Source organism: Sapajus apella, unplaced genomic scaffold (genome assembly GCF_009761245.1).
Source record: "Sapajus apella isolate SASKATOON/1434 unplaced genomic scaffold, GSC_monkey_1.0 scaffold14, whole genome shotgun sequence".
Lineage (NCBI taxonomy): Eukaryota > Metazoa > Chordata > Mammalia > Primates > Cebidae > Sapajus > Sapajus apella.
Window position 1 is genome coordinate 3593701 of NW_022436954.1, and position 13550 is coordinate 3607250.

A 13550-nucleotide genomic window follows, 5' to 3' on the forward strand; every position below is an offset into this window, starting at 1 on the left:
TGGGAGTGGCTGTGGGGTGGTCTGAATCGGGGCACTGTGTGTCTGCTGGCAAAAGAAGTGCTCCCAGCTCCCCCAAACCTCACATATACCTCCCAACAGACAGCAGCTGGGGCAGCGGATCACGAGCCTGTGAGATCGAGGCTGCAGTGGGCTGGGGAAGGAACAGCAGGCAGGCTCAAAACTACGGCGAGTCCAGACCCCTGCCCCCGCCACAGGGGGCACCTACCACCCAACTCCTCCGACTCTTGCCAGTCAGAGCAGCCCCAAACTATAAGATCTTCTGATTTAGACTGGGCACGGTGGCTCATGCCTATAATCCCAGCACTTTGGGACGCCGAGGCAGACAGATCGCCTGAGTTGGGGAGTTCGAGACCAGCCTGGCCAACATGGTGAAACCCTGTCTCTATTAAAAGTATAAAAATTAGCCAGGCATGGTTGTGCGTGCCTGTAATCCCGTTACTTGGGAGGCTGAGGCAGGAGAATCCCTTGAACCCGGGAGGCGGAGGCAACAGTGAGCCAATATTGGGCCATCGTACTCCAGCCTGGGCAACAGAGTGAGACTCTGTCTAAAAAAAAAAGCTATACATTCAGATTCGTGCTTTAAGTATTTTGAGTATAACATACACTCAGTGAGTGTATAAATCCTAAGCTCACATCTCAACAAATTTTACATGTGCATGCACCCAGGTAAACATCACCCAGGTCAAGATATTCCCTCCACCTATTTCATTTTAGAAGATTGTAGGAGCTGGGTACAGTGGCTAATGCCTGTAATCCCAGCACTCTAGGAGACTGAGGCAGGCAGGTTACCTAAGGTCGGGAGTTTGAGGCCAGCCTGGCCAACATGGGGAAACCCCATCTCAAAAATTAAACAGGCCTGGTGGCGGGCAGCTGTAATCCCAGCTACTCAGGAGGCTGAGACAGGAGAATCACTTGAACCTGGGAGGCAGAGGTTTCAGTGAGCCAAGATTGTGTCACTGAACTCCAGCCTGGGCAACAGAGTGAGACTCCATCTCAAAATAAGTAAATAAATAAATAAATACAAATCAATCAATCAACAAAAGGGTTGTAGACTTACAGGATGACTGTGAAGACAGCACAGAGGGTTTCCAAATACCCCATACCCAGATTCCCCTATGTATCAGTCAGCGTTCTACAGAGAAACAGAACCAATAGGATATCTCAGTAGAGGATTAATTGATTCATTCATTCATTCATTCATTGAGATATCTATAGGCAGTCTTTCAGTTGGCTTTGTGTCTCCATCATTGTGCATGTTTGTTTGCTTTTAGCACATTTTACATTTTGGCACTACAAGTTGCTCCAGGATCATCTCGTATATTTCCTGCTCAAGTCCTAGAATCAGTCATTTCTCCAAGGAGCTCTGGTTCATTTTATTGGAGAATGGTATTAGACACCAAGATCTGGGGGAGGGTATGGTGCCTAATGCCTGTAATTCCTACACTTTGGGAGGCCAAGGTGGAAGGATCACTTGAGCCCAGAGTTCAAGATCAGCCTGGGCAACATAGTAAAACCCCCATCTCTACAAAAACATTTTAAAAATTAGCCAGGTGTAGTAGTGTGTGCCTGTAGTTCCAGCTACTTGGAAGGCTGAAGTGGCAAAGATCACTTAAGCCTGGGTGTTCAAGGCTTCAGTGAACTAGGATAGTGCCAAGTTCACTACAACGCAGCATAGGCAACAGGGCAAAGCCCTGCCTCTCCTTAAAACAAAAAAAGTGGGAGGAGCTGGGTGCAGTGGCTCATGCCTGTAATCCCAGCACTTTGGGAGGCCCAGGCAGACGCATCATTTGAGGTCAGGAGTTCCAGACCAGCCTAACCAACATGGCAAAACCCTGTCTCTACTAAAAATAGAAAAAATTAGCCGGGCATGGTGGCATGCGCCTATAATCCCAGCTACTTCCCAGCTACTCAGGAAGCTGAGGCAGGAGAATAGCTTGAACCCAGGAGGCAGAGGTTGCAGTGAGCTGAGATCACACCACTGCACTCCAGCCTGGGTGACAGAGAGAACCTCCGTCTCAAAAAAAAAAATGAACAAAAAAAGTAAAGTAAAAGAAACCAAGATCTGGGCACTATATTAGGTTGCTTGTTGCCAGTAGGTGTGGGTGGGAAGGGGATGATTGTTTTCAGGTCTTCTCTGCTGATAGCATAAGAAGATGTATGCTATTCTGTGTATATATACATTTATAAATATTTCTGTACGTAAGCAACTGAATCTCTATTAAGCTGCACATGAGTTAATGCTGATGCCGCCAACTCCAGTCCATTACCACATGGATCATTCTAGCCCTCCCACTTGCTTATCTGTAACTTCTCATTCCAACAGTGACCCCCTCATCCATCCTCTGTTTACTTAATTGTTCAGTTCCAGCACACATGTGTGGTGGTTTTAGAAGTGTTAACCCATCCTCCCGTGAGACGCCACCATGCAGTTCCTTCTGCCTTTAGACTTACAGACTCCCTCATTTCTAGGTCAGCACCTTATTCCCACAGCCCCTACAGTGAGGTTGTTACATATGTTTGTAATATAGCTAGTTTCTCTGGTCACATTCTGCATTCCATCCTGGGATCAACTGACTGCCAGGATGAAGTTTTTAAAACTGCATACATTAAGGTTTACTCAGCCCAGCACTATGGCTCACACCTGTAATCCCAGCACTTTGGGAGGCCAAAGAGGGAGGATTGCATGAGCCCAGGAGCTGGACGATGCAGTGAGCCATGATTGCACCACTGCACTCCGGCCTGGGCAACAGAGCGAGGCCCTGAATCAAAAACACAAGTCAGGCAGGCATGGTGGCTCACACCTGTAATCCCAGCACTTTGGGAGGCCAAGGCGAGTGGATCCACCTGAAGTCGGAAGTTCAAGACCAGCCTGGCCAACGTGGTGAAACCTCATCTCTATTAAGAATACAAAAATTGGCCAGTGTGGCGGCTCACATCTGTAATCCCAGCACTTTGGGAGGCTGGGGCAGATGGATCATCTGAGGTCAGGAGTTCCAGACCAGCCTGACCAACATGGTGAAACCCTGTCTCTACTAAAAATGCAAAGGTTAGCTCGATGTGGTGGTGCACGCCTGTAATCCCAGCTACTCTGGAGGCTGAGGCAGGAGAATCGCCTGAACCCAGAAGGTGGAGGTTGGGGTGAGCCGAGATCATGCCATTGCACTCCAGCCTGGGCAACAACAATGAAACTCTGTCTTGAAAAAAAAAAATAAGAAAATTAGCTGGGCGTGGTGGTACATGCTTGTAGTTCCAGCTACTGGAGAGGCAGAGGCAGAAGAATCACTTGAACCTGGGTGGCAGAAGTTGCAGTGAGCTGAGATCGCACCACTGCACTCTTGCCTGGGCAACAGAGCAAGACTCTGTCTCATTTAAAAAAAAAAAAAAAAAAAAAAAAGTTTACTCACACCGAAGGCTTTCACTCCCCTATGCTTTGCCTATTCAATTCTACTCCGTCTACCCCCAGATCCCCCACTATCAGTTGTCTGTTCCACTTCTTTAGTTTTCCCTTTTCCAGAATGTCATAGAATTGGAATGATATAGTACGTAGCTTTTTCAGACTGCTTCCTTCACTTAGCAATACACATTTAAGATTTAGCAATATCTTTTCTTTTTTTTTTTTTTTAAACGGAGTTTCGCTCTTGTTACCCAGGCTGGAGTGCAATGGCGCGATCTCGGCTCACCGCAACCTCCGCCTCCTGGGTTCAGGCAATTCTCCTGCCTCAGCCTCCTGAGTAGCTGGGATTACAGGCACGTGCCACCATGCCCAGCTAATTTTTTGTATTTTTAGTAGAGACGGGGTTTCACCATGTTGACCAGGATGGTCTCGATCTCTTGACCTCGTGATCCACCCGCCTCGGCCTCCCAAAGTGCTGGGATTACAGGCTTGAGCCATCGCGCCTGGCCAGCAATATCTTTTCATGGCTAGATAGGTGATTTCCTTTCATTCTCAATAATATTCCACTGTATGGACATGTCAGTTTGTTTATCCATTCACATTTGTTTTTTGTTTTGTTTTGCTTTGTTTTGTTTGAGACAGAGTCTCACTTTGTCACCCAGGCTGCAGTGCAGTGGCATTATCTTGGCTCACTGCAACCTCTGCCTCCCGGGTTCAAGCGATTCTCTTGCCTCAACCTCCTGCGTAGCTGGGATTACAGGCGCCCACCACCACGGCAGCTAATTTTCATATTTTTAGCAGAGACGGGGTTTCACTATGTTGATCAGGCTGGTCTCGAACTCCTGACCTCAGGTGATCCACCCACCTTGGCCTCCCAAAGTGCTGGGATTACAGGTATGAGCCACCGCGCCCGGCCCCATTCACCTATTGAAGAGCATCTCGGTTGCTTCCAGTTTTGGAGATTATCAAACTTCAGTAAATATTCACATGCACATGTTTTTGTGTGTTCATACATTTTCAAATCGGTTGGGTCAACACCCAGGAACACAACTGCTGGATCATAGAGTAAGTGTATGTGTGGTTTTGGAAGAAGCCACCAAACTGTCTTCCAAAGTGGCTGTACCATTCTGCACCCCCACCAATAGTGGATGTGAGTCCCTGCTGCTCACACCCTTGCCAGGAATTGAACATTGTCAGTTTCTGGATTTTAGCCATTCTAACAAGAATGTGGTGGTATCTTCTTCTTCATCCATTCATTTTTCAAAATTTTATTGTAAAACTTTTCAAACAGGCCAGGCACGGTGGCTCCAAGCCTGTCATCCCAGCACTGTGGGAAGACGAGGTAGGCAGGTTACTTGAGGTCACAAGTTCCAGACCAACCTGGTCAACAAGATGAAACTAAAAATACGAAAATTAGCTAAGTGTGGTGGTGCATGCCTGTAGTCCCAGCTACTCAGGAGGCTGAGGCAGGAGAATCACTTGAACCCAGGTGACATAGGTTGTAGTGAGCTGAGATTGTGTCACTGCACTCCAGCCTGGGTGACAGAGCAAGACTCCCATCTCTAAATAAATAAATAAATTGGCTGGGCATGGTGGCTCATGCCTGTAATCCCAGCACTTTGGGAGGCCAAGGCAGGCCTGAGGTCAGGAGTTCGAGACTAGCCTGGCCAACGTGGTGAAACCCCATCTCTACTAAAAATTCAAAAATTAGCCAGGTGTGGTAACACATGCCTGTAGTCCCAGCTACTGGGGAGGCTGAGGCACAAGAATCGCTTGATCCCAGGGGGGCCGAGGTTACAGTAAGCAGAGATCAAGGCACTGCACTCCAGCCTGGGCGACAGAGACTACCATCTCAAAATTTAAAACTTTCAAACATATGGCAAAGTTGAAAGGATTGTACAGAAATACAATGCTGGGCACTAAAATAAGTTTTCATTCACTGGGCAAGCCAGTAAGAGCCCATTCTATGCACTGAATTTAGCCAGTGGGCCCCGCTTTTCAACTTCTGATTTGGAGGCTTCAAGGGTGAAAGGCTCCAAAATCCAGGAGATGAGCTCTGGGTCTGGGGGCTGGGAGGAGGGATGCCCTGAAGTGTTGTACCAAGGAATCTGTGCTCTCTTCGCCTGAGGCAGACAGAGTCCTCTCTCTCAGACAGGCCACAGCTGTCACCACCTACCTCTCTCAGGGAACTCTGTGCCCCTCCTGCCACAGCCTACTGCTCCAAGGAGGAGGGACACCTAAAACTGCTTTAGGGCCAAGCCAGTGGCTCCCACCTGTAATTCCAGCACTTTGGGAGGCTGAGGCATGAGGATTGCTTGAGCCCAAGAGGCAAGACTACAGTGAGCCATGTTTGCACCACTGCACTCAAGCCTGACGGGGTGACAGGGTAAGACTCTGTCTCAAAAATAAATAAATATAAATGAATGAATAAACTGCTCTACAAGGTTCAGCCTCTCAGGCACCTCCCAAGCAAGCCCCTTCCCCCAAACAAGGTGTTATGGACTAAACGTTTGTGTCTCCCCAAAATTCACATGCTGAAGCCCTAACTCCTAGTGTGGCTGTGTTTGGAGATGAGATGGGCAGCTAAGGAAGTAATTAAGGTTAAATGAGCTGGGCGCGGTGGCTCACGCCTGTAATCCCAGCACTCTGGGAGACCGAGGTGGGTAGACCACAGGGTCAGGAATTCGAGACCAGTCTGGCCAAGACGGTGAAACCCCATCTCCACTAAAAAACACAAAAAATTAGCTGGGCATGCTGGCAGGTGCTTGTAATCCCAGCTATGAAGGAGGCTGAGGCGGAGAATTGCTTAAACCTGGGAGGTAGAGGTTGCAGTGGGCAGAGATCACACCACTACACTCCAGCCTGGGCAAAAAAGTGAGACTGTCTCAAAAAAAAAAAAAAAATGTAAAAAGATTAAATGAGGTTGGCCGGGCGTGGTAGCTCAGGCCTGTAATCCCAGTATTTTGGGAGGCCAAGGCGGGCGGATCACGAGGTCAGGACTTTGAGACCAGCCTGACCAACATGGTGAAACCCCATCTCTACTAAAAATGCAAAAATTAGCTGGCGTGGTGGCGGGCTCCTGTAATCCCAGCTACTCAGGAGGCTGAGGCATGAGAATCACTTGAACCCAGAAGGAGGAGGCTGCAGTGAGCGAAGATCTTACCATTGCACTCCAGCCTGGGTGACAGAACAAGATTCTGTCTCAAAAAAAAAAAAAAAAAAAAAGGCCATAAGGGTAGGGCTCTGATTTGATAGAATTAGTGTCCTTTTTTTTCTTCTTCTTCTTCTTTTTTATTTTTTTGAGACAGGGTCTTGCTCTATTGCCCAGGCTGGAGTGCAGTTGCATATTCACAGCTCACTGCAGCCTCAATCTCCTGGGCTCAAGCAATCCTACCTCAGCCTCCTGAGTAGCTGGAACTATAGGCACATGCCACCATATCAGGCTAATTTTGGTATTTTTTGTAGAGACAGGGTCTAACTATGTTGCCTCGGCTGGTTTTGAACTCCTGGGCTCAACCAATCCTCCCACCTCAGCTTCCCGGTGTGCTGGGATCACAGGAGTGAGCCACCGAGTCTGGCTCTTTTTGTGTGTGTTTTAGATGTGGGGTCTTACTATGTTGCCCAGGCTGGACTCAAACTCCTGGGCTCAAGCAAGTCTTCATTGTGAGCCTCCCAAGTAGTTGAGATTACAGCCTTGTGCCTCCCTGCCCAGTTTCCAGGATTAAGTACTTATAAGAAGAGATACCAGGAAACTCGTTCTTTCTCTCTGCACCAAGAACATATGAAAACATAGCCAGAAGGTGGCTATTTGCAAGCCAGGAAGAGAGTCCTCATCAGAAACCAATGGTGCTAGCAACCTGATCTCAAACTTGCAGTCTTCAGAACCGTGAGAAAAGAAACGTTCGTTGTTGAAGCCACCAAGTCTATGTTTTTTTTTTGTTTTTTTTTTGTTTTTTGACATGGAGTCTTGCTCTGTCACCAGGCTGGAGTGCAGTGGCGGAATCTCACTGCAGCCTCCGCCTCCTGGGTTCAAGCGATTCTTCCGCCTCAGCCTCCAGAGTAGCTAGGACCACAGGCGCGTGCCACTATGCCCGGCTAATTTTTTTGTATTTTTAGTAGAGACGGGGTTTCACCATGTTGGCCAGGATGATCTTGATCTCTTGACCTTGTGATCCGCCCACCTCCCAAAGTGCTGGGATTACAGGTGTGAACCCCTGTGCCCGGCCGGTATTTTGCTTTGTTTGTGGAATTAGGCCAGTGGCTCCTGCCTGTAATCCCAGCACTTCGGTAGGCTGAAGCAAGAGGACTACTTGAGCCCAGGAGGTCAAGGCTGCAGTGACTGATATAATGGGCAGTGGAGAAAGTAGGAAGGTCTAAGATGTGGAAGTGGCAGAGGCTGTGAACTAGAGCCACTCCATCTTTTTTTTTGATACTGAGTCTCCCTCTGTCTCCCAGGCTGGAGTGCAGTGGCAGGATCTCAGCTCACTGCAACCTCCAACTCCCTGGTTCAAGCAATTCCCCTGCCTCAGCCTCCCAAGTGGCTGGGATTACAGGTGCACGACACCACGCCCAGCTAATTTTTTTGTATTTTTAGTAGAGACAGGGTTTCTCCTTTTTGGGTCAGGCTGGTCTCAAACTCCTGACCTCAGGAAATCTGCCCATCTCAGCCTCCCAAAATGCTGGGATTACAGGTGTGAGCCACTGCGCCCAGCCATTCCAACTTGAATAAGAGCTGGGTAAAACGAAACTGAGACCTACTGGGCTGCATTCCCATATAGTTAAGGCATTCTAAGTCACAGGATGAGCTAGGAGGTCAGCACAAGGTACAGGTTATAAATACTTTGCTGATAAAACAGCTTGCAGTAGAGAAGCCAGCTAAAACCCACCAAAACCAAGATGGCGATGAGAGTGACCTCTAGTCGTCCTCACTGCTACATTCCCATCTGTCTCACTGCAGTGTAAGGATGTCATGATGCCATGACACTGTCAGGAAGTTACCCTATATGGTCTAAAAAAGGGAGGCATGAATAATCCACACCTTGTTTAGCATATCTTCAAGAAATAACCATAAAAGTGGGCGGCCCTTGGGGCTGTTCTATGGAGTAGCCATTCTTTTATTGTTTTACTTTCTTTTTTTTTTTTTTTTTTTAGACAGAGTCTTGCTCTTGTCACCCAGGCTGGAGTGCAATGGCTCAATCTCAGTTCACTGCAACCTCCATCTCCCAGGTTCAAGCAATTCTCCTGCCTCAGCCTCCCCAATAGCTGGGATTACAGGCATACACCACCATGACAACTAATTGCTGTATTTTTAATAGAGACAGGGTTTCTCCATTTCGGTCAGGCTGGTCTCGAACTCCCAACCTCTGGTGATCTGCCCGCCTCGGCATCAGAAAGTGCTGGGATTACAGGCATGAGCCACCGTGCCTGGCCATTCTTTTACTTTCTTAATAAACCGTCTTTCACTTTCTGGACTCGCCCTAAATTATTTCTTGCATGAGATCCAGGAATGCTCTGGTCGGATATGGATCTGGATCCCTTTCCTGTAGCAGGAGTGGGGGCTTGGTGGTTCCCGAAGGAAGCATAACCCTCCATGGCTCCTCTTCACCTGCTGTGGATCACGGGAGATTTCTTGAGAGCGCACCCTCAGTGCCACCAACAGGGAGCGTAAGACCTTGGGTGACCTGATCAACACCTTTTCATTTTAACAGTAGTTGGATTTGAATATGTATTCGAAAACTATAAATAGTGAGTATACAATTAAATGGACATTATTACTTTTCCTATTTAAGATTTTTTTAAAGTGAGTTAATTCAAAGGAAATGTTCAACAGATGGCAAGACCGATGGCGTTTTTCTAATGGCTGGAGTTAGGGAAGCACTGGACTCTGTGGTCGACTCAGCTTCCTTACATCCAGGTCACCTAAGGTCCCCTCCTGCCCCTGCGGTTATTTCCACAGCTTCACCCCCACTCCCCAATGAACTCTCCAGCAGAAAAAACAAAAACAAACAAACAAAAAACACTGTTTCTCAAACGCATGTTGCGCTCTCCCATTCCCCAAGGTTTTGCACATGCCAGTCCCTCTACCTGGAATGCTCCCTCCATCTCCACTTCTGCCCCCACCTACTCAAATGCTACCTGCTCTGGAAAGATTTCTGTGATGCCACCCAGCAGACCCTTTCTCTGTTCCGATGCACCCTGTCCGAGTCTCCCCTGTGGCCGCTGTCTCACTGCAGTGTAAGGAAGATGTTGCTTCCCTGTCTGTCTCGGAGAATAAGACCTCCTTGAGTACAGAGGCCATGGCCAGTTCATTTCTGTAACCTCAGCGTTCGGCGCAAGATGTGGGACGGAGGAGGGAGTCAAGGGAGTCAGAACATGTTTTTTTTGTTTTGTTTGTGAGACGGAGTCTCGCCCTGTCGCCCAGGCTGGAGTGCAATGGCAAAATCTTGGCTCACTGCAACGTCTGCCTCACTGCAACCTCTGCCTCCTGGGTTCAAATGATTCTCCTGCCTCAGCCTCCCAAGTAGCTGGGATTACAGGTGCCATCACCACGCCCAGCTAACTTTTGTATTTCACCATGTTGGCTAGGCTGGTCTTGAACTCCTGACCTCTTTTTTTTTTTTTTTTTTTTTTTTTTTTGAGACAGAGTCTCGCTCTTTCGCAAGGCGCCAGGCTGGAGTGCAGTGGCGCGATCTCAGCTCACTGCAACCTCCGCCTCCCGGGTTCAAGCAATTCTCCTGCCTTAGCCTCCCGAGTAGCTGGGACTACAGGCACGCGCCACCACGCCCAGCTAATATTTTGTATTTTTAGTAGAGACGGGGTTTCACCATGTTGGCCAGGATGGTCTCAATCTCTTGACCTCGTGATCCGTCCGCCTCGGCCTCCCAGAGTGCTGGGATTACAGGCGTGAGCCACCTCACCAGGCCGAACTCCTGACCTCTTGATGGGCCCACCTCCACCTCCCGAAGTGCTGGGATTACAGGCGTGAGCCAACGCGGGCCAGAACATGTTTGCTGGATGGATGAATGAATGAATGACTGTCCTGGAGATGAAGATCTACAAAGCTGGGACCATGAATGTACATAAGGCCAGAGAAGTTTGAGCTTGGGGAAGGAGCCTGGGAGAAAGGGTTAGTGAGTGGAGGAGGGTCTGAGGTCTAAGTTTGTGGGGAGTGAGATTTGAGGGGAGGCGTCTGAGTGGTGGAGTGGAAAAGTATGGGAGCCCTGGAGTGGGAAAGGAAGGCGGAGAATGAAACAACCATCAGTTTATGACTATTCACTTAATCCACACAACAACCCAATGAGATCGTCATTTTCCCCATTTTGCGGATGGGAAAACTGAGGCATACTGAGGCGAGACACTTGCCTGGGGGAAATCGCCAGCGGGGGTGGTGCTGAGATTCGAACCCAGGCGGTTGGCTCCAGTCCGTGCTCTTGATCAGTTTGTTCCGGGCCCGCCACACAGTAATCCCGCAGGTTTGCCCTATGGCCATTGTCACTAGCTGAGGCGGCGGCGCGGGGCTTTGGGGGTGCGGGCAAAGGGGTCTTTGAGGTCGCCCTTGGACCTGAGGACCAGCCAAGCCGCTAGAAGAGCGGCGCGTGGCGGCAACGAAGTGGGGCCCGTTGCCATGGGAACAAACGCAGGCCTCAGGCGGACGCATGCGCAGATCGGCAAGAGGGTGTTGAACCGGTGAAAGGTGACGTAAAAGCGCACGGGGTGGAGCGCGGGGCTCGGGACGTCAAAGCTCTGCGTCCTTCGGCCCCGGGAGCGCATAGGCGCGCACAGCGGCGGCGACAGCGGCGACAGTAGCGGCGACAGCAACCCCTGCTGGGCCGAAACTGGGCAGAGCGGAGCCGACGTCTGAAACAGCGCGAGTGAAGCGCGAGGGTAGCGCCTGCCTCCGGGAAGACCCCTCGGCGCGAACCGGCTGCCCAGCCAGGGGTCCGGGTTCCCGAGGCCCCGCCTCTAAGGCCTGGGGACTAATCGGATTGAGAGCGCGCTGGCCCGGGCCGCGAACTCGCCAATTGCGGAGGGCGGTAGCCACCGCCCAATCCGGAGCAGACAGGTGCGAGGTCCGGAAGGCGAAGGCCAATCGGCGGCGGTTGCGACCTGCTGGGACAGGTCTCGTCCAATAAGGAGGCTCGAGTGACATCTTCAGGCGCCAATCGGGAGTGAGGGAGCATTCGAGCCCGCTCGCCCTTCCGGCCAGACCTCTATTTACCAGGGGCGTGCAGCCCGCTTGCCAATCAGAGCGCGGCTGAGCGGCCCGGTGGCCAACCCCCGAGGAGCGGCCGGCTGGCGTCCGCCGCGCCCAGGAGTTGGGGATGTCCTACAAGCCCATCGCCCCCGCCCCCAGCAGCACCCCTGGCTCCAGCACCCCTGGGCCGGGCACCCCAGTCCCTACAGGTGAGGATCCAGCTCCACCCCTGCTCGCCTGCCGGGCGGTCGAGGTCTCGAAGAGAAGACGGCCTGAGTTCTGCAATACTGGGCCTGCCGCCTACCCCTCGCTGAGCCTCAGTTTGCTGGCCTGTGAAATGGGCGTGGTCATGTAAGGGCTTGTAGGTGGAGCACAGGGGGAGGGATTTGTCCCTGAAGTTGATCAGCATGGAATGAAGCATCCTTTGGAGGGAATCGGGCGAACCCGGTCCTGGGCTTGGAAAAGCAGGGAGGCGCGTCCCTGCCCAGCGCTGACCTCTTACTCGCGCCTGTTGCTGCAGGAAGCGTGCCGTCGCCGTCGGGCTCAGTGCCGGGAGCCGCCGCCCCTTTCAGACCGCTGTTTAACGACTTTGGACCTCCTTCCATGGGCTATGTGCAGGTGAGTGGGGCCAACGCCTTGCGTATGGATGGGGACTGGAGTTCCCTTCCCTGCCAGGTGCCCGAGCTCACTGCCCTGTTCTCTTTTGACTTAGGCGATGAAGCCACCCGGCGCCCAGGGCTCCCAGAGCACCTACACGGACCTGCTGTCGGTCATAGAGGAGATGGGCAAAGAGATCCGGCCCACCTATGCTGGCAGCAAGAGTGCCATGGAGCGCCTGAAGAGAGGTAAGTGAGGCCAGGCCGCCCTGCCCTGCTCCCCTGCTCGGGAAACCGACTCTGGACTATCCTTCATTAGGGAAGTAAGGACATCTGGAGGCCCCCTGAGCCACGCCTAGACTAGGGCCAGTATTACTATGCAGAGAGGTGTTTTGAATTGAAATTGAGTCCATTTCCAGGGAAGAGCCTGGGAATATGTATTTCAACTGGGCCACCTTGAGGATTAGCCAAATTTCTAATCTCATCTCACCATTATTAGATTATCTTGCCGAAAAGAAAGGGAGTGGGGAGGCAGTGGCGGTCCTCTGGAGGGCGGAGGTGGGGCCATGGAGGGTTGCTGAGACCCCGCCCTACCCCCAGGTATCATCCATGCCCGGGCCCTAGTCCGAGAGTGCCTGGCAGAGACAGAGCGGAACGCCCGCACGTAACAGGAAGCCTCTCGGCCTCAGCGTCTGGACCTTTCCCGGCCACTGCAGAGCACCCGCTTCTCCCTGGCCATCATCCCGAGTTGCACTAACCATCCTGGGCTTCCTGTCCTGTGTCCCTTGGTGGGTGCCCTCCAGGAACCAAAGGGCGGCTCTCACTCCAAGTGGCAGCACTAAGAACGCCCCCCCACACACACAAGAGTTAGCAGTGAGGTCCCTGTGAGTTGCGCCCATGACCTGCCGACAGTGTTGCCCACCGGAACTTTCTGTGGCCCCCACTGCTCAGCCCCTCCCAGCACTCTCCCACTTCGTCCCGAGCCTCCCTCTCTCCCAGCAGGGGCTCAGGCCTGGCACCTGCTTGCCTTGTGTCCTGGGCCATAGTGACTCTTTTCTCTGTGTGTCTTTTGCTAAATATGCCCTTTTTATATTAATAAAAGATGATTTGGAGTTGTGCTCTCAGCTCTGAGCCTTTCTGGGTCTGGTTCTTCAGCTAAGCCTGGGTGGGCCAGGCAGAGAAGGAAGAGGAGACTAGGGGTGGGGAGGGTGTGACTGAACAGGGTTTGACTTGCCTCTGTGGGCCACAGGCCTCCTGTGGGACCCAGGCCCTCTCCTGCCCCAGCCCTGGTGCTGAGAGGCCTGGGCCTTCCTGTGGTGCCACCAGGGGGCAGAGCAGGGTCTGG

The 13550-nt window shown here is 51.4% G+C and overlaps 1 protein-coding gene across 2 annotated transcripts; it reads left to right on the plus strand.

Annotated features, from left to right (window-relative positions):
* The first annotated feature begins 11149 nt into the window (after positions 1-11149).
* On the plus strand, positions 11150-13329 carry CDK2AP2 (cyclin dependent kinase 2 associated protein 2). 2 transcript variants are annotated; one of them, XM_032282642.1, is made up of 4 exons: positions 11150-11818; positions 12130-12227; positions 12322-12454; positions 12806-13329. In XM_032282642.1, the coding sequence occupies exons 1-4, from the start codon at positions 11737-11739 to the stop codon at positions 12871-12873; spliced, it is 381 nt and encodes a 126-aa protein (XP_032138533.1). In that variant the 5' UTR covers positions 11150-11736; the 3' UTR covers positions 12874-13329. The 2 variants fall into 2 exon arrangements, with proteins under 2 accessions (XP_032138533.1, XP_032138534.1); XM_032282643.1 differs by having other exon boundaries at positions 11657-11960.
* The last annotated feature ends 221 nt before the right edge of the window (positions 13330-13550 follow it).